The sequence below is a fragment of the Dermochelys coriacea genome, chromosome 3, assembly GCF_009764565.3.
Source record: "Dermochelys coriacea isolate rDerCor1 chromosome 3, rDerCor1.pri.v4, whole genome shotgun sequence".
NCBI lineage: Eukaryota > Metazoa > Chordata > Testudines > Dermochelyidae > Dermochelys > Dermochelys coriacea.
In genome coordinates this window covers 128081467-128101642 of record NC_050070.1, presented here as the reverse complement: position 1 = coordinate 128101642, position 20176 = coordinate 128081467, and the positions used below count along the sequence as shown (strand labels likewise).

At 40.1% G+C, this 20176-nt stretch overlaps 1 protein-coding gene across 4 annotated transcripts in view; it reads right to left on the bottom strand.

The window, feature by feature from the left end:
* Positions 1-9468: 9468 nt before the first annotated feature.
* Positions 9469-20176, bottom strand: part of CEP43 (centrosomal protein 43) — a 55324-nt gene continuing 44616 nt past the window's right edge. For 3 of the 4 annotated variants that reach the window (XM_038394384.2, XM_043511286.1, XM_038394383.2), the window contains 5 exons: positions 16812-16924; positions 16442-16510; positions 13211-13250; positions 12460-12553; positions 10483-11539 (listed from right to left, as the gene is read on the bottom strand). In XM_038394384.2, coding sequence (XP_038250312.1) covers positions 11465-11539; positions 12460-12553; positions 13211-13250; positions 16442-16510; positions 16812-16924 — 391 coding nt within the window. In that variant the 3' untranslated portion in view covers positions 10483-11464. Of the gene's footprint in view, positions 9861-10482; positions 11540-12459; positions 12554-13210; positions 13251-16441; positions 16511-16811; positions 16925-20176 lie in introns of those variants that run through there. The other variant, XR_005291807.2, reaches the window with a different exon arrangement.

Below are 20176 nucleotides of genomic sequence, written 5' to 3'. Positions count from 1 at the left end.
ACGCTGAAAACTTAGAGGACCCTGGGCTTAGAAAAGGGTGGGGATTGAGTCAGTGACCAGAGACTGCCCAGGAAGTGACAGCAAGAGCTGACAGGCTGGTCTTGGGGCATGCAGAGCATGCTGCGAGCAGCAGAGTCTGTTTCGCCCAGCCAGAGATGCACGTTAGCTGGGTTGAGCAGAACCTACAAAACTGGCAAAGAAAGAGTAAGGTGTAGGTAAGACCCAGGCACACAGGTCTTTTATTGTTTTGTCTTTTGCTCCCTATGCTTTGCATCTTTGGTGGATGAATAATGCTTTGTTCGGAAGAAGCTGTTTTTGAGTCGCTTTAATCACCTCGCTGGTCACAGTCTCCAGAGTGAAAAGACTTACAAAGGCCAAACAGTTGTATTAATATGGTTGTAAAATAGAGGGGCTGGACACACTCGGAGATGCAATTCCAGGTGGTTGTGCCCCTGGGTGCTACTCAGAGGTGCAGGAAGCCAGGTCTGGCACCTGCTGGGTGTACTGAGGAGGAACTAAAGGAGTCCAAAGTGCAGTTCACCCTATACCGGGGACAGAAGGACTATAGGACTGGGGACTATAGGACTCTAGTTTGCATAGAACCAGCTCAGCTCCCACAGTCATCTCCAGCTCTGGGCTAGCTACAAGTAACGATGTTGTTACACAACTATATGAGTCAGGCTGCATCCTTTTTTTATTCAAAGACCACATGTAAGAAACCACAATGGGAGAGGACCAATGTGAAAGAAAAGCGTTCTGCAAGATTTCCTGTTCCATGATGCATGTGCAGTTGGCCTAGATTTGTGAACCCATTTTGCTTTCAGGTTTATTACTTAGAGTCCAAAGCTATGTTCCTTTGGCTCAAATATGTATCGCATCTTGCTCCTTGGGAAGAAGTGGGGATCGATCTGTGCTGGATAAAGAGCCAACATTCTGTTGAGCGATAAGAAAGGGTCAGGTTAGATACCTCCTCTCCTTATTCCCCCAAATGTAGCTTGCCTTATAAATATCACGCAGCCCTGAATCTGAATCAAGCACCACTCTGATCTGAATCACAGCACAACCATCCTACGCAGGCACAGTGAGGGGAGGGAGAGGAAACAAAGGGGCCATTCCCTCTCCAGTACACTTAAGAAAGAGGCAACTGTAATTTAGGAGCTTGTGCAGCCAAAGTCCAAAGGTAGGAGTTGGTTAGTGCTGCCTCTGTTGTCAAACAGTTGAAGGGGGCATCTCCATGGTTCGACCCCTACTAACCAAATGTTAGCCTTACAAGGCAGGGCTGGGGTTGGGTTGGAGAACAAGCTACACCAGTATAGTAATTGCTGCCGGAAACCATGCGACCCTTGAACCCTAGGCAACTGTGCCTTAGGCTATATCTAACTGCTAATGGAGGTGTGAAGCTAGCATACTAAAAATAGTATAGCTGCAGTGGCCCAGGCTAGCTACCAGGGTCCAAGCTTGCTTGGGACTATGGGTACGTACTCAGGTGATGAGCCTGGACTGCGGCAGCTTCACCTCTGCCTTCAGCAAACTAGCCCGTAAGAGCCTAAACGTAGCATCATAGAGAAACCCATAGACACACTAGCTATCTACGTTGGTGGGGCCTGGAACATGTGGTACCCCCTTAGGCCTCAGAGCCACAACTGGGTTACAGCATTTATAGCAACCAACCAACAAGAAGTGGAAATTGCCTAAATAGATGTTGGGTGGCGCTGCCAGTGCAGGATTATTCTTTATGTTTAGTGCTTTGTCCAGGCAACGGTTACATTTCCCAAATGTGGCTTTCAGCACTTCCCTTGCAAGCCTGTTCCACAGCCAAATATAAACCCCATGTCCTGGGCATTTTTCAGCCGACATTCTAAAAATTACATCTCATTATTCCTAGTTATTCCTACTGCTTTAAGTAATTGTCCATCCCTGCTGCTAACCGTGGGTTCACACTGTTATTTCACCCTCTTGGTCTTACTTCACTCATAAATAAATCCCTTCCTCCATCCTCCTGCTCATTTTTGTAGTTTTTCCTCTAAATTCCTTGCGATTTGTCTCTAATTGATTTTCCATTAATAATATCACACATAGAAGTGAACACAGTATTTATGTGCCCTTGTACAAGAGCAGCATAAACATGTTTTCTGCCCTGATATGCCTCTGTGTATACTAGACTGTGTTATGTTGTTGCATTAAAGTTCTGTGCAACTTGCTGCTCATATCACCCATAGCTTTGTCAGTTTCACTACTTTCCAAATGTCTCCCTTATGAATGGGTGTAGTTTGAAGTTTTCCCAGTTGTACAGTATTAATTTGCATTTTTCCAAACGTTTGCATGTTAGTTTCTGACCAAAGTTTCTAATTTCTCTATGCTCCATTGTATTTATTTCTGTGATCTATGGGGTGTTTGTAACTCCTCCCGATTTCATGACACCTGTGAATTTTGTCATTTAATTTCTTTTTTAGATCATTAAAAATTAAATAAGATTGGAACGGACAGATAGCTGCAGTGCCTTAGACTCCCTCAACTTGATACTTTAACACAACCTTGGATTGCTGATTTTCAATTCAGGTTCCTATTTTAATGGAGTGTAGGATTCTGAGACACTATCTGATCTCTTAATAAAACACTAAATATATTTGATAAACTAATTATGCAATCAGACATTTTTGGCAAGATCTGTTCTTTATAAACTCATGTGATTTATTCCTTGTAGAAAGAATTGTTATCCTCTAAAAGTTTTATGATTTTTTTCCCCTTTTCATATTTGTCCTATTTTACAAGGGGACAAAATTTCAATTTATGAAATGGTAGGTGCAAGAATCACTTCTCTTTTGAAGATCAGTACTTTGATTCTGACACTGTACTAATTTACCTGTGACTTTCCTAACTCACTGCTATTCGGATCATACCACTTCCCTTCTTACCTTTAACTGCACACTCTCTGGTGCACCTTGTTTGCAGAGATATACGTTTTCCCAAATATTTCCTCACTTGTTCTTTACCACAGTGTTTTTGAAAGCGCTTGTCTTTGGCTCATTAAGCAAAATAAAGGCAGCTTTGTCTCAGCACTATAGCCAGAAAATAATTTTATATCAGTTAAGTTGTGACCTCACTGTAAAAGAACAGATCCTGCCGCCCTTACGCAAACAAACTTCCATGAATTTCAGGAAATTTTGCCTGAAACAGGATAGCAAGACTGGCCCCGAGAGACTCTAAACCTATTCTCAATTGTTTCTAGGATTAATTTAAAATATTACTGATATTTAGCTATAAACCAACTTCAGACAACACTCACCCATGACAAAATCCAGCTGCAGGCCAACGTGATATCCTATCTCCCACTCCATACCTCCCCCCAAAACAAGCCACCTTCAATGAGTGCTTGTCCATATGTCTAGTGAATGTGAGGTCAGACGTGCACCTGGAATTGGAGAATTCTTCCTAGCAGAGTCTGGCTGGGCTGCGCATGTGCCCCTGCTCTCTTCATGCTCCACACTGAGGGTGTAAAAGGAGCTGCCAGATCACCGCCATTTCAGTTCCTTCCTACCAGTTATGGGCTGGGAAGGAGCCTGAGTGTTCACTGTGGCTCCACAGCCTTACCTGTAAATAGTGAGAAATAGTTTCTAGTTTAACTTGGTATATTTTGGGGTGCAGTGTCTCCTTGGGACCCCACTCAACCCCTTTCCCCAGTGCTATTCTCTGGGGGTAGGGAGCATATGCCAAAAAGAGCCCCAGCTTCAAGAGCTGAGTGGACTGCCAGAAGTCCTTCCTGGTAACCAACGCCTGTTTGCACTGCCTGGGGGAAGCCCATATTCCTTCCAGGTGCAGTAAGTTGTTTTACTGGAGAAAAAGACAGCCGACAGAGTTCCACCTCAACATGTTTCTCATGGATAAGTCCTTGAGGATGGATCCAAACTCTGGCCAGAGAGACTCCCCTGTACATCCACCTGAAAAAGATAGGAGTGTCCCCTTGGAACACAGCTTTGGCTGGTTCCATGGCCTCCCTGTTCCCCTTACTGGTTCTGAGAGACTCGGGTGAGCAGAGCCAGGGTAGAGCAGAGGAATGGAGACACAGGAACTCCACAAGGACAAGAAGGAAAGTTTCCTATCTAAGTTTTCCAAGAAGAAGCAGAATTCCCCATCCCATTCCAAGTCAGGCAAGACATTGCATTCTGGCACTACGAAGGATTGGCCCAGGGCATCAACTATGGGCAAAGCCCTGGTGCCCCACCAATGCCGAATCATTTCAGCACCTCAAGCAGTGCCTTCAGAGACAGGATAGTTCTGAATTCAATAGTGGTGCAGGGCTCTGGGCAACCACGATCTTGGGGAAAACACTGCTTCTGAATCACCTGAAGTGCGCTATGCAGAAACAAGCACTCGTGGAAGTGTTACTCATCTTGTAGTGCTTTGAGATGTGTTGTCCCTATGTGAGCACACTATGTCCCCTACCCCCATACCGCACTGCATCATATCCCATCTGAAATGGTGGTGGTCCAGCAGCCCTCTATATATCTTGGTGCAGAGCATGGGAAGAGCAGAGGCAGATGCATAGACCAAATGGACACGGCTAGGAAGAATTCTCTGGTCCTCGATACATGGAGCGCATGTGCAATCTGAAGTGCACTAGACCGAAGGATAACACATTCCTCAAAGCACTCCAGATACTATAAGATGAGTAATCTTTCCTTGCAGAATGCCCTGAAGCTCAAGTGTATTAATGCACTTGCCCATCAAGAGATACAATATGGAAACGTCAAACTGTGGTGGGAGTGTTTTTCTACTTAAAAGAGTGAAGGCTCTTAGGCAATTCTCGTGCACTATCAGAAGACGCGTGCTGCTCTTACAGGGGAGCTGTGCAGATGACCTGATTTTACTACCAATATTCGTTGTGGTTAGCCGATTGTTTTTCAGCTGTTCAGTAGTTTCATTGCTTTGCTTGAATTTTTCTACTAATACAATTAAAAAACTTTTGATGGTAAATGGTTATTTTTAAATATACAGACATATGGTTAAATGCCCAACTGCCAGCACCCAACAACGGTCTAATGTCAAGATTGTCAAAGATCAGAGGCTAGTTAGGTTTCTAAATGTGTACTTAAGACACCTGCCTGATTTTTATCAGTGCTGAGCATCTAGCAGTTCCCACTAAGGTCAAATTAGGCTGCTATTTTTGAAAATGTTGGCCCTAATCTGCAGGTAAAATTACAGCTACTGCATGCACAAATCATGAATGTAAATGATTAACTGAATCACAACTGGCTATTTCTGCATGCAATCAAGGTAACTAAATTAAGCATGCATGCACACACAACTAGATACACAGACTAATTCCAGGGTTTTTGGTAATTATCCTGCATTGAGAGTGTTTTCTTTCCATGCTTCTCTTCACAGGTTGTATAATGTATGTTCCTTTAATAAAAAGTTTAAAAAAAATAGGGACCAATTTTCACTAGTTTTTAATAAAACAGCTCCTCCCCCATCACTGCATCCTGCTACTCACCTACTTATGTCTGCTGTGACCTATATGGCATTTCAAAATGACTCTACGATGAGACAGTGTAGTCTTTCAGAAGTAAAAAGAGAACTCCTCTCCTCTTTCCATATTTAAAAGCTTTGTGTCATTTTTCTGGCCACCTTTCCAATGTGAGGATCCATATCCAACTCAATGCCCAGACACAGAACAAAACAGCTTGAAATGAAATTTATAAGGCTTGTGAGAAAAAAGGCTGCATTCATGCCACTTTTTTGTTCAGGTAGTTGTACAATTTATTTGCTTATACCTCTCTTCATCTCTTTGAAAAAAGCTCTAGTGCAGGAAGCTGAAAGTTGTGGCTGGTTTTAATATATTGTAAATATCAAAGAAAGTGATATAAAGTACTGCACGTATTCATAAGGCTTAAAATTTAAAATTCCTCACTTTCATTGAAAGTCTCAGCTGTTCCATGGCTTTTAGTATCTCAGCGCTTAAGACAATAGTGATAATAAAATGTCAGAGTGTGGTTTTAAAAAAGATATGGAGAATTCAGTGCTTTCCTTGGAATTCATTTGTTGAATCAAGGAACTGGCACTTTAAATGTTCACCAAATAATGACATACTCTAAGAGGATCTGATGTGGGGTTATGCATTGAGCCTGAATGGGCAGGTCCCTTTTTTTTTTTTTTTTGGAAAGGTAGCGATGGTGGTGATTCCCAACATTTTACAATGTTGGACTATTGCTTTTTAATGAATTTTGTCCCTGGATGTAGGAGACTGAGCTTGAGCTAAAGTCAAGTGAAGCTGCATCTTAAGAAACAAATAATTTTCCTTTCAGCTTCAAACTGACTAAAAAGGAAAGTGTCAAAACCAAAAAGGCACACGAAGACATTTACATAATCTATGGCTGGGACATCTGACTCAGGTAGCTACTGAAATCAATAGGGAATGCTTACAGATGATGCAGAAAGCTGATATTTAAGCCAGCTTCCACCTTTTGCTGAACAGAAATGCTTTTAATGAAATAACCGGAGATACTTCCTAAAATGCTCATTCCACGCCCCAAGGTGAAAAGTATTTAGTCAGTGCCAGTTAAGTATTTTAAACTATCTTCTTCCTATTTACCCCAAAATCAGTTTTAAACAGAATTTAAAAGTTCTGTTTAGTACTCAGTATCACTATTTAAGTGCATTTATGTTTACTGAGGTTTCACAGGATAAATCTTCAAAAGCACAAAGCTGAGAGTGGGTTTAGTATAGCTAGAAGAGAGTCGCTTTTGGAAAAGTGTTCAGTTTCTATATGTATGGCTGTTCTTTGGTTTCCCACTTTTCATTTAAATGATCAACACACACAAAACGAGTTAATTTTGAGAAGCAGGGACAGTCTTGTTGAAACAGAATTGCAACTGTTTTCAGTTTGATTAGACAGACTTGCGTGTTTTATTTTATTTGGTAATTCACTTTGTTCTGTCTGTTACTAGTTGGAACCACTTAAATCCTACTTTCTGTATTTAATAAAATCACTTTTTACTTATTAATTAACCCAGCCTATGTATTAATACCTGGCGGGGGGGGGAGGGGGAAAACAGCTGTGTATCTCTCTTGATCAGTGTTATGGGGGAGAACAATTTATGTGTTTACCCTGTATAAGCTTTATACAGGGTAAAATGGATTTATTTAGGGTTTGGACCCCATTGGGATTTGGGCATCTGAGTGTTAAAGACGGGAACACTGCTGTAAGCTGCTTTCACTTAAGCCTACAGCTGTTAGGGGACGTGGTTCACCTGGGTCTGGGTTTGCAGCAGGCTAGCGGGTCTGGTTCAAACCAGGCAGGGCACTGAAGTCCTAGCTGACAAGGCAGGAAAGCAGGAGCAGAAGTAGTCTTGGCACATCAGGTGGCAACTCCGAGGGGATTTCTGTGATCCAACCTGTCAGAGGTTTTGGAACAAATTGGTAAACTAAATAGTAATAAAAGTCACCAGGACCAGATGGTATTCATCCAAGAGTTCTGAAGGAACTAAAATGTGAAATTGCAGAACTACTAACTGTAGTTTGTAACCTATAATTTAAATCAGCTTCTATACCAAATGATTGGAGGATAACTAATGTGATGACAATTTAAAAAAAAAGGGTTCAACGGTGATCCCAGCCTTCAGTACTGAGCAAACTGGTTGAAACAATAGTAAAGAACAAAACTGTCAGACACACAGATGACATAATTTGTTGGGGAAGAGTCAACAAGGTTTTTATAAAGGGAAATCATGCCTCACTAATCTACTATATTTCTTTGAGGGGGTCAACAGGTATGTGGACAAGGGTGATCCAGTGGATATAATGTACTTAGATTTTCAGAAATCCTTTGACAAGGTCCCTCATCAAAGGCTCTTAAGCAAAGCAAGCTGCCATAGGATAAGAGGCAAGGTCCTCTCATGGATTGCTAACTGGTTAAACGATAGGAAACAAAAGGGAAGGAATAAATGACCAGTTTTCAGAATGGAGAGGCGTAAATAGTGGTGTCCTCCCAGAGTCTTTACTGGGACCAGTCCTATTCAACATATTCATAAATGATCTGGAAAAAGGGGTAACAATGAGGTGGCAGAATTGCCAATGATACAAAACTACTTAGATAGTTAAGTCCCAAGCAGACTGAACAGCTACAAAAAGGATCTCACAAAGATGGATGACTGGGCAACAAAATGGCAGATGAAATTCAATTTTAGTAAATGCAAAGTAATACACAGTGGAAAACATAATTCCAACTATATATATTTATATATATATAAAAATAAATAAAATGATGGGGTCTAAATTAGCTGTTACTACTCAAGAAAGATCTTGGAGCCATTGTGGATAGTTCTCTGAAAACATCCACTCAATGTGCAGCGGCAGTCAAAAAAAGCTAACAGCAAGTTGGGAATCATTAAGAGCGGGATAGATAATAAGACAGGCAATATGATATTTTCTCTATCTAAATCCATGGTACACCAACATCTTGAATACTGCATGCAGATGTATATGGGAATTAGAAAGGTTCAGAAATGGGCAATAAGAACTATTATGGGTATGGAATGGCTGCCATATGAAAAGAGATTAATAAAACTGGGACTTTTCAGCTTGGAAAAGAGATAACTAAGGGGGGATATGATAGAGGTTTATAAAATCATGACTGGTGTGGAGAAAGTAAATAAAGAAGTGTTATTTACTCCTTCTCATAACACAAGCAGTAGGGGTCACCAAATAAAGTTACAGTAAAAACTTTGTTATCCATCATGTTGGTTAAAATTCCTGTTAACTAGGAGTTATACTTACCAATGGCTTACCAATTTTCAAAGAATTAGAATACAATAAAATGAAATGAACAAACTTTTCTCGCCCTGTTCAAGACATGTACAAATCTCTATTTTCTGTTTTAATGTTAACAATTCTCTTACTCTTCTCTCCTTTGCTTTTTGCTGGTATTTTGGATGCCATAATGGTAGGGTTGCGTTGATATTTTACAATAAACACAGGACAATACACCAAGTAATAAACCGACCAATCACAATGGCAGATACAAACAGAAAGAACAGCATTTGGCTCTTCTTGGCTAACTCAATTGTTGTCTGACTGCTCTCAGAAATACTCGGGTCCTGAATAGCTTCAGCATCGGTCCCGGTTACTAGATTGAAGATTTGTACTGGAAAATATCAGAAATGCTGGTTTCTAGAGCTTTCCGGTTGGTAAAATGCCAGATAACACAGCTTTTACTGTAATAGGCAGCAGGTTTAAAACAAAACAAAAGGAAGCATTTTTTTCTCCACACAGTGCACAGTCACCTGTAGAACTCTTTGGCCTTCACAACAGCTTCTGGCAAGACTATAACAGGGTTCAAAAAAGAACTAGGTAAGTTCATGGAGGACAGGTCCATCAATAGCTATTAGCCAGGAGGGACAGGGATGGTGTCCCTAGCCTTTATTTGCCAGAAGCTGTGAATGGGCAACAGGGGATGGATCACTTGATGATCATCTGTTCTGTTCATTCCCTCTGGGGCACCAGGTATTGGCCACTGTTGGAAGACAGGATGCTGGGCTAGATGGACCTTTGGTCTGACACAGTATGGCTGTTCTTATGTTCCAAGTGCCTCCAGTGGAAGTTCTAGTGGAAGAATACACCTTCAGACATGCTGCTGCTTTCTTTTTTCCATGTCCTCCTTTACAGGGTAGTAATTCTAGGCACAAGGTCTCCCACATCTTAAAGAATCTCAGCCTCAGAAGTTATTGCTACAAGGTCTTTGCTGCTTCAAGGCTGTGGCATGTAGATTCTGGGATAGCCTCTCTTCTGTGCTCAAGACCGCTACATTATGGCACAAGGTAAGATGTTGACTCCATGGTTCATGTTCTGTTGCTTTATGCTGGCTATTTGGGGATAGATATAAATAAGTCACTTTTCCCCTCTGCCCTCAAATAATCTATCTACTGTATAAGTATAACCTTCCAATACAGCCCCACATCGGCTAGCTCAGTGTGTAAGAGCCTAAGTCAGACTCAAATAAAAATAAAGCAGCTCTGAAAGCTGTACCAGTGGATATGGTCTTGCATGCTACTGTTATTGAAATGGCTAGCTTACCTGAAATAAAATTACAAAGCCTGCAAAAAGGTGATTAATTTATCTTTATATTCACTGACATGTATTTTTCCAATGTATTTTTTTTAACAAGGCTCAAAAAGTACACATTTTGAAGGCTTGTTTCAGTATTACAAATGTCCATGACCTATATACTACAGCAGCACCATGCATGACAGTATAGTTAAGGAACTGTCAATGTTTCCATTACTGACCCTGTTTTTCAAGAGTTGATAATGGAAGTACAAAAATGTGCTCCTGGCTATAACTTAGTGTGTTCAATATCTTAGGCCTGGTATTTATTTTTAAATATTTGGGTTTAAATCTGTTCATCAGTCATTAGATTCTGATACACAGAGAAGTTTAATTGTTTTATAGTTTTTTGGTGCTCCTTTAAAAAAAGGAAACAAAAAAAAAAAAACATGGATTTTTAACAATGAAAGTGAGTCAATACAAATTAAGATCCCCCCAGTAACATGAACTCCACAAACCATTAAACAGCTCTTCTCAGAAATTTTGCTATTTTGTATATGATTTGTGGATCATAAGGGAATCTCACATTTTTATTGGGATTTTAACAGGTGTTAACATTAATGAAATTATCACACACAAAAAGTAGTTTAGAGTAACGTTAATGGTCTGACAAATACATTAAAACAAGAAAGTTCAGAGTTGACAGATACTTCAGCCAAGATTTTCAAAAGTGCCTACTGATTTTAGGTGCCTCAGTTTGGGCTGTTCAGCTGGAGACACCTTAAAGGGGACTGGTTCTCAGAAAATGCTAAAAACCAGGCCCCTTGCAGACCTCTAAAGTTTGGCTCCCAAAAATCACTAGTCACTTCTGAAAAATCTTGACCCCTTAAATTAGGCATGGATTGACTAGGTACTGAGGCAAATTTATTAGATATTATGTAAATTTCAGAGAGACTACTTTTACTCTCCTGCTGAAGTTTTTAGTAAGTTGAAACAGTAACTCTTAAGTTTTCTTGCTTAGCTAAAAATTAGAATGTTACCATAACAGTATAAATTCATTACAAAGACATACATCTGTGTAGAAGTTCTGCAGCTTTGCTGATTTCTTCAGCAATGTTCTCCTAAAGACCAAAAGTTGTGTGTATCCATCGCCAGCAATGGACATCCTGCTGGAAAAAAATTCAACTCGTGTGAAAGGTTTCGCTGAATCAGACGAAGAACAATTCCAATATTAGACTCAAGCTGGAATGAACTATTTCATTCAGTTCTTACTATGATTTAATAAGCGCTCTCCACACCTCCAGTCTTTCTGAAACACAAGGCACAAATAGGGAACAGACATTCCAGCAAAGAATGATTGTCTGAAAATAGCAGTCCACAAGAGTCCTCAATCCAGCACTTGAAACAGCTCTACTGTCCAGTTCTATGCCACATCCTCTAGATAATCTGCAACATCACTTAACTGAGAAATGGTAAGATCTTGCGTGAGGTCTTCAAGCTAGAAGAGTAAACAAAATCAACCAGACGATATCGATATATATTTATTTATTTAGATTTCTAAATCTATTGAACTATATACAGTCCTGCAAAAAGCATCTTGCTAGCTTACGGCCCTGTCTGAAAGGTATCAATTCCAACATATGAGATACCGTGTGCATTCAACTGCCCATTAAGTTAATGAGAAGTACCTTATAAATTGGGCTCCTAATGCCACTGCTTTACTTTTCCAACAAAATAAAGAGCAATTGGTTCAGATGAGAAAAAAAATATTTAAAATAAAGTAGATTTGGAGTCACTTGCCCTGTTTACAATTTTAAAAATGTACTAAAAATTTTTGGAAGGAGATCTAGGTAATAGGTTGTTAGCATGCTGTCACCAAAGAACAATTCAGCTGGTAGCAGTACCTATTAATTGTAATATCTCAGAGTTCAACAGAAGCCCGGCAAAGTGTTTAAAGTGTTCTGGTTTAGAAAGGGAATATACTCTAACAATGCAGACAGAGGTATGGAAATTTGATAGCCAGCGCTGAATAATGAAAATATGAGCACAACTGAGGCAATTAATAAAAACTCTTGCATAAGCTAAAAGATTACAAGAAAACCTCTCAATTGTTACTGCACAGTTAGACCAAATAACTTTTTTTTTTCCTTAAAAAAAGAGTCAGTATAGACTCTAACCCTAACGAAAATTTATGCTCAAATAAATTTGTTAGTCTCTAGGGTGCCACAAGTACTCCTTTTCTTTTTTAGTAAATGAATGGTTATAAATAGAAGGCAGTTTTAATGAATGGCATGACTATATCCACCTGTGCCCAAAGGGTTTATTACATGATGACAGTTGTCCAGAAAGGAGAACCCAACATCTAACCACAATATCAAAGACAAGATTAAAAGCATATCCACACAATAAAAGTCATACTTTATCACTGGCATTCAAGTCTTCTATTTCCACAGAAATTTCTTCTATTTCTTCACCAATACTGATGTCACTTTTTTCTGAGCGATGACTGGTACTAATGACAGAAAAAAGAATAAAAGGTGAAATTAATTAGTTTCTTTTTCTGCTGTACAAGAATTCCCTCCACACACACACACACACACACACACACACACACACACACACACACACCTCTATAGGGAAGAGTGTTTAGGTTAGATAGCGCCATTTTTACAGAACAGAAATTTAAATAAAAATATTTGAGAACACACCTGTAACTAAATTAAGCTGTGAGAAATAAGCTGTGACATGTAAATTGTAGGATCAAGGCCTTAAATGTTATTGCTCAATTGTCTGCCCTTCATGCTGCTGAGTTTTCTAGATGCAAGATCAAATTTGGACTCATATACAGACAGTTAGCTAAAAATACTAATTAAAATGTATAAAAAAGTAAACGATAAAAATGTATTGTTGAGAAGAGGCTTTTTAATTTGATTAAAAAAAACTCTAAAGCTTGTCAGGATCCCAAGGACAGGTTTTCAAGACACTCCTGTTTACAGAAAGTATAAGAAAGATGTATATTCACAGATGTATAACAGACAGATGGCAGCATTGTCAAACTTACCATGATAGGATGGAACCTACTACTGGTTCAATGTAACTAGAAAACTGAATGATGTTTACTATCCATTAAATATTACACTGTAGCAATACAAGTATTTTTCCCTCTTACCTGTTGAAATCATCAACATACTCATCTTCATCTCCAGTTCCTAAATAATGAAAAAAAAGTATTTTACTGAACAAAACAGATTCCCTCTGCAGGAAATATGAAGAGATCAAATTACATTTCTGTACTTGTAATGGGGGAACTGAAAAACACTTTTTTGTTACACATAGTGCATGTATTTGTAATCAAAAACAAATATAAAGTGAGCACTGTACATTTTGTATTCTGTATTACAATTAAAATCAATATATTTGAAAATGTCAGAAACTTTAAATATTTAAATAAATGGTATTCTATTATTAATAGCGTGATTAATTGCACAATTAATCACGATCAATTTTTTTAACTCACTTGACAGCCCTGTTAATAACAAGGGGAAGGAATGTATGACAAAATGGGGGGAAAAAAAAAAAAAAAGATTAAAGAAGCTTTAGGTGAGTTAAATGTATTCAAGTTGGCAGGGCCTGATGAAATTCGTCTTTAGGATATTAAAGAATGAAGTAAAGCAACCTCAGAACGGTTAGCAAATTATCTTCAAGCACTCATGGAAGATGGGTGAGGTCCCAGAGGAGTGGAAAAAGGCAAACATAGAACCTATTTTTAAAAAGGGGAACAAAGATGACCCAGGGAATTATAGACGAGTCAACCTAACTTTGATACCTGGAAAGATACTGAAACAAATTAAACTGTCAATGTATAAGCATGTAGGAAATATTTTAGGGAAGTTCTATGGCTTGTGTTATACAGGAGAGCAAACTAGGTGATCACAATGGTTCCTTCTGGCCTTGGAATCTAGGGTTATAAGGAATAGCCAGCATGGATTTGTCAAGAACAAATCATGTAAAACCAATGTAATTTCCTTCTTTGACAAGGTTACTGGCCTACTGGATGGGAGGAAGCAGTAGATGTGATATATCTTGATTTTATTAAAGCTTTTGACAAAGTCCAACCTGACATTCTCATAAGCAAACTAGGGAAATGTGATCTAGATTAAATTACTATAAGGTGTATGCACAACTGGCTGAAAGACTGTACTCAAAAAGTAGTTATCATAGAATACCAGGGTTGGAAGGGACTCAGGAGGTCATCTAGTCCAACCCCCTGCTCAAAACAGGACCAATCCCCAATTTTTGTCCCAGATCCCAAATGTCCCCCCTCAAGGACTGAACTCTCAAACCTGGGTTTAGTAGGCCAATGCTCAAACCACTGAGCTATCCCTCCTCCCCAATGATTTGCTGTCAAAGTGGAAGGTTGTATCAAATGGGGCTGCAGAGATCAGCTCTGGATCTGGTACTATTCAACATTTTCATTAATGACTTGGGTAATAGAGTGAAATGTATGCATGTAACATTTCCAGATGACACCCAGCTGGGAGGGGTAGCAAGCACTTTGAGAAGAGGATTACAATTCAAAATGACCTTGACAAACAGAACTGGTCTGAATTAAACAAGAGCTTCTATAAAGACAAGTGTAAAGTACTACACTTAGGAAGGAAAAAAATCAAATGCGCAGCTACAAAATGGGAAATAACTATTTAGGTGGTAGTACTGCTGAAAAGAATCGGGGTGGGGTGGGTAGAGTGGATCACAAACAGAGTATGAGTCAACACTGTGATGCAGTTGAAAAATGGCTAATATTCTAGGGTGTATTAACAGGAATGTTATATGTAAAGGCTTGTCTACACTACCTACTGCATCAATGGGCAGTGATCTATCCAGTGGGGGGTAAATTTATCGCATCTAGTCTAAATGCGATAAATCGACCAAGCGCTCTCCCGTCGAGTCTGGTACCCCACCAAGGCAAGAGTTGCAGGCAGAGTCGACAGGAGAGTGTCGGCCGTCAACTTACCACAGTGAAGACACTGCAGTAAGTAGATCTAAGTACGTCGACTTCAGCTACATTATTCAAGTAGCCGAAGTTGCGCAACCTAGATCGATTCCCCCCCCAGTGTAGATAAGGCCCAAGATACAGGAGGTAACTGTCCTGCTCTACTGAGCACTGGTGAGGTCTCAGCTGGAGTGCTGTATCCAATTATGGGTGCCACATTTTAAGAAAGATGTGGAAAAATTAGAGAGTCTAGAGGAGAGCAAATAAAATGATAAAATGTTTAGAAAACTTGACTTACGAGGAAAAGCTACAAAAATGAGGCATATTTAGTCTTGAGAAAAGAGGACTGATAACAGGTCTTCAAATAAGTTAAGGGCTGTTATAACAAACTGCGATCAATTATTCTCCATGTCCACTGAAGGTAGGATAAGAAGTAATGGGCTTAATCTACAGCAAGGGAGGTTTAGGTTAGATATTAGGAAAATCTTTCTAACCATAACAGTAGTTATGCTCAGGAACAGGCTTCTAGGGAGGCTATGGAATCTGTGTCATTGAAGGTTTTGAAGAATGGGTTGGACAAACACCTGTCAGGGATAGTCTAGGTGTACCTCAGTGCAAGGGGCTGGACATTTCTATGATTCTATTTTGATACTATAATTGGGAGAATTTCAAAGACACAAAAAGCAATTAGACACCTAAATCCCACTGAAAGCCAATGAGAGTTGCATGCCTAACTTCCACTTGTGCCTTTAAAAATCAGCTATGCTACCATTTTAAATAAAGATCTTAAGTGAACACTAATTCTGAGATGCATTTCCATGCTGGATAAATTTACTAGTCTTATATATTTTGCCATAGAATTGAAAACAATGGTAACTGGACACTGATGTCATCAAACATATATCCAGGAATATATTACAATTCCCGAAAAAGTAACTAAGTAACACTCATAGCAATATGGGGAAATACTTCATAAAAGCTAGTATCATATGGACTTAAGCTGCTTTACAAGACGTTTTATTTTTTCTTACAGTAGGTTTCCCTCTGGTGTTCTAGTCAACAATACCTTACTGACAAGCAGACCAACTACAAAATTATCACCAAAATGTATGCATGGGATGGCTTGAGTTCCTGTTGTGTGTGTAAAATAATTCTGGTAGAAACATACAAATAATTCCTGCCAGTTAGGAATTTTGTACACAGAATAATGAATCAAATCTTGTTTCTCTTTTACTTGAGTAAGACTCCCGCTGTCTCCAATGGAACTTTTACCAAACGAAGGCAGCAGGTTTTGGCCCAGTATCAGTATATTTCAGTGTCTCAGTTTCCTTGAGGAGCTGAAATGGAACTCAAATGTAGGCATATCAAAACTAGTACGTTTACGTTCCCTCATACTTAACCACTTGCCTAATTCAAGAGATCCAAATTTTGCATTCACCAAGCGTAGATCTTTCAAAACAGAGTTTCTATTTGCATCTGTAACCAAAAAAAATTTAAAAATCAGAAATATGTTTGGTTATTGTTGAAAGGAAAAGGAAAAGAAAGAAAGAAAGAAAGAAAAAGAAAAGCATACTTAAGTACATCCATCAACCAATTAAGTCTAGCATATTTTTCTATAGGCTAAAATTATATTCCAATTTTAAGAGCCAATCCTGCAAACACTTACAGATATATAATTATAAATGTAGGACTGGAAGGGATCTCGAGATCATCTAAGTCGATCCTCCTTCTCTCCTGCCCTACTCAAGATACAAAAGGATTTCAATATTATACTTACCGTCATGCTCTTTTAGTGAAGGTGCTCCAGCAAGGGAGCTTAACCCACTCCTTAGTGGGGGTGCATCAGAAAGAGATGCAAGGCTTCCTCCTTGTTTGTTGGACTCTGTTTTCCTAAAAAGGGAAATAATTTGTAACTAGATGTGTGACTCTCTCTTCTACCATCCATTAACTATGTATGCAACTAGAAACAATACTGTATGCAGCAAAAGATCAGGTGAAGGAACTATTTGCTCTACAATCTAAAAAAGGCCAAAAACTTTCTACTGGAAGTTGGTGGTAAAAAAGTGTCAAGCAAGACATGCAATAAGAAAGTTATTTTCTCACCTATTCACAGACTTCTGTCTGCCTTCTGTCACAAACAGATCTCTTGCATCTTTTTCAGTATCACTATTTTTATCAGAGGGCCTTTAGTTATCCCCACAAATACCACGTAGCCAAGAGGAAAAGATTCAGGCATAAATAAATATATCAACCAGTTCTTTTGAATTATGATCAGTTTTGTTCAACAAAACTAGTAACTGTCGTGTTGTAGAAAGCATGCCCCTTGAGATTGCAGCAAAATGGATTTCTTTCATTGCCACATGATAAACTGGTTTAACTGCTATTACATTTAGGAATGGAATATAAATTAACACATTATTTACAAATAAAAGATGCAACAAGCACATTGAAAGTCAAAGTTTAATCTTCTCCATTCCCAGAAAATATTCTCAGTGACCATGTGGTGACTGATTTCATGTAATGTATTTTACGCTCATCTAATGAGATGATGTATGAGCAGAATCTAATTTTGCATTAACTTTCTATGGTTTTGGTGAGTTTAATGTACATTTAAACAAGTTTATAAGGACATTATACATTTATAATGATTCCGCATTACACGTATATACACATGAAATTTGATCCACCATGGAGGAAGATTACAAACTATTATTTTACTACACATACAGTAAATCCCCAAAATCTGTAGAACCTTGCTAATTAGCATTTTGCTAATTCATTTACCACAATCTGCACACACAAAGATGCCTTACTATGAAATTGCAATCAATATCTGCATGCTACCTAAACCAAATTAAGATACACAAGTCTAAAAATGTATGTAAAATTGATATGGAAATAGATCGTGGGCATATTCCATGTAATTTGACAAACCTTGTTTCTTTTCTGCCAGGGAGATTTGTTCTGTATAAGGCAATTTAGTTTTGCTGCATAACTAAGGCTTTTTTTCTTGAACTCTTATATTTCAAGCATTTTCAGGTAGCAATTATAAATAAGTATTACCATTCAAGTCACTGGCCTTTTAATAATCAATGACCACTTATGTACTAATGTAATACTGTAGTAGTAAAATTCCTGAACAGTGGACATAGTGTACTTAAGATTTCCAGAAAGCCTTTGACAACGTCCCTCACCAAAGACTCTTACATAAATTAAGTTGTCGTGGGATAAGAGGGAAGGTCCTTTCATGGATTGAGAACTGGTTGACAGGGAACAAAGGGTAGGAATAAATGGTAAATTTTCAGAATGGAGAGGGGTAAGTAGTGGTGTTCCCCAAGGGTCAGTCCTAGCACCAATCCTATTCAACCTATTCATAAATGATCTGGAGAAAGGGATAAACAGCGAGGTGGCAAAGTTTGCAGATGATACTAAACTGCTCAAGATAGTTAAGACCAAAGCAGACTGTGAAGAACTTCAAAAAAAGATCTCACAAAACTAAGTGATTGGGCAACAAAACGGCAAATGAAATTTAACGTGGCTAAATGTAAAGTAATGCACATTGGAAAAAATAACCCCAATTATACATACAATATGATGGGGACTAATTTAGCTACAACTAATCAGGAGAAAGATCTTGGAGTCATCGTGGATAGTTCTCCGAAGACATCCACACAGTGTGCAGCGGCAGTCAAAAAAGCAAAACAGGATGTTAGGAATCATTAAAAAAGGGATAGACAATAAGATGGAGAATATCTTATTGCCCTTATATAAATCCATGGTATGCCCACATCTTGAATACTGAGTACAGATGTGGTCCCCTCATCTCAAAAAAAGATATACACCTCTACCCCGATATAACTCGACCTGATAGAACGCGGGTTCGCATACAAGGTGGTAAAGCTTTGACACGCTGCTCTGAGCGGTGTGTTAAGGGTGCCAGGCTGGGGCCGAGGGGTTGGATAAGGGGCAGAGGGTCTCGGGGGCTGTCAGGAGCACCCCCCCGCCAGGGTCTGGGAGACAGGAGCTGGGGGGGCACTTTTGGGGACCCCGCAGTCCCAGAGTGGCCCGGGGCATTAGCGGGGCCGGGAGCAGCCCGCTCCACTTCCCTTGCCCCGGCCACAGATGTGTCGCTTGGGGGAGGGGGCTTGGGGAAGGGAACCCCCTACACTCACTGGCAGTGGCGGAAGCTGAGCAGCCCAACCCAGCCCCAGCCCGCTCCACTCTGCCAGTTCCCACCCGCGGCTCCCCGCTTCCCGCCACAGGTGAGTGCGGGACCTTTCCCTCCCCCAGCAACACAGCTGGGGCCGAGGCAAGGAAAGCGGAGTGGGCTGGGGCCGCGTTGCTCCGCTTCCTGCTGCAGGCGAGTACGGGGGGCGTCCTTTCCCCAACCTCCCCGGCAGTGGGAAGCGGAGCAGCCTGGCCCCAGCCCGCTCTACTCTGCCAGCTCCCAGCTGCGGCGCTCCGCTTCCGCCGCAGGCGAGTACAGGAGGCGTCCTTTCCCCAACCCCTGCACTCACCAGCGGCAGGAAGCAGAGTGCTGCAGCTGAGAAGTGTCAGAGTGGAGTGGGCTGGGGCAGTGATGCTCCGCTTTTAAGTGCCTGTCAGGGGGCACGAGGTGTGGATAGGGGTACGAGCAGTCAGGGGACAGGGGGATTGGGTAGGGGCATGAGGTCCTGAGGGCGATTAGGGACGGGGGTGGCCAAAGCAAGTTCGATAGAATGCAGTCTCACCTATAATGTGGTGAGATTTTTCGTCTCCCGAGGACAGCGTTATATCGGGGTAGAGGTGTACTGGCATTAGAAAAGGGCAACTAAAATGATTAGGGGTTTGGAATGGGTCCCATATGAGAAGAGATTAAAGAGGCTAGGACTTTTCAGCTTGGAAAAGAGGAGAATGGGGGGGGGAGGATATGATAGATGTATATACAATCATGACTGGTGTGGAGAAAAAGTGAATAAGGAAAAGTTATTTACTTGTTCCCATAATATAAGAACTAGGGGCCACCAAATGAAATTAATGAGCAGCAGGTTTAAAACAAATAAACGGAAGGTCTTCTTCACTCAGCTCACAGTCAACCTTGGGAACTCCTTGCCTGAGGTGGCTGTGAAGGCTAACATTAGAACAGGATTTAAAAGAGAACTG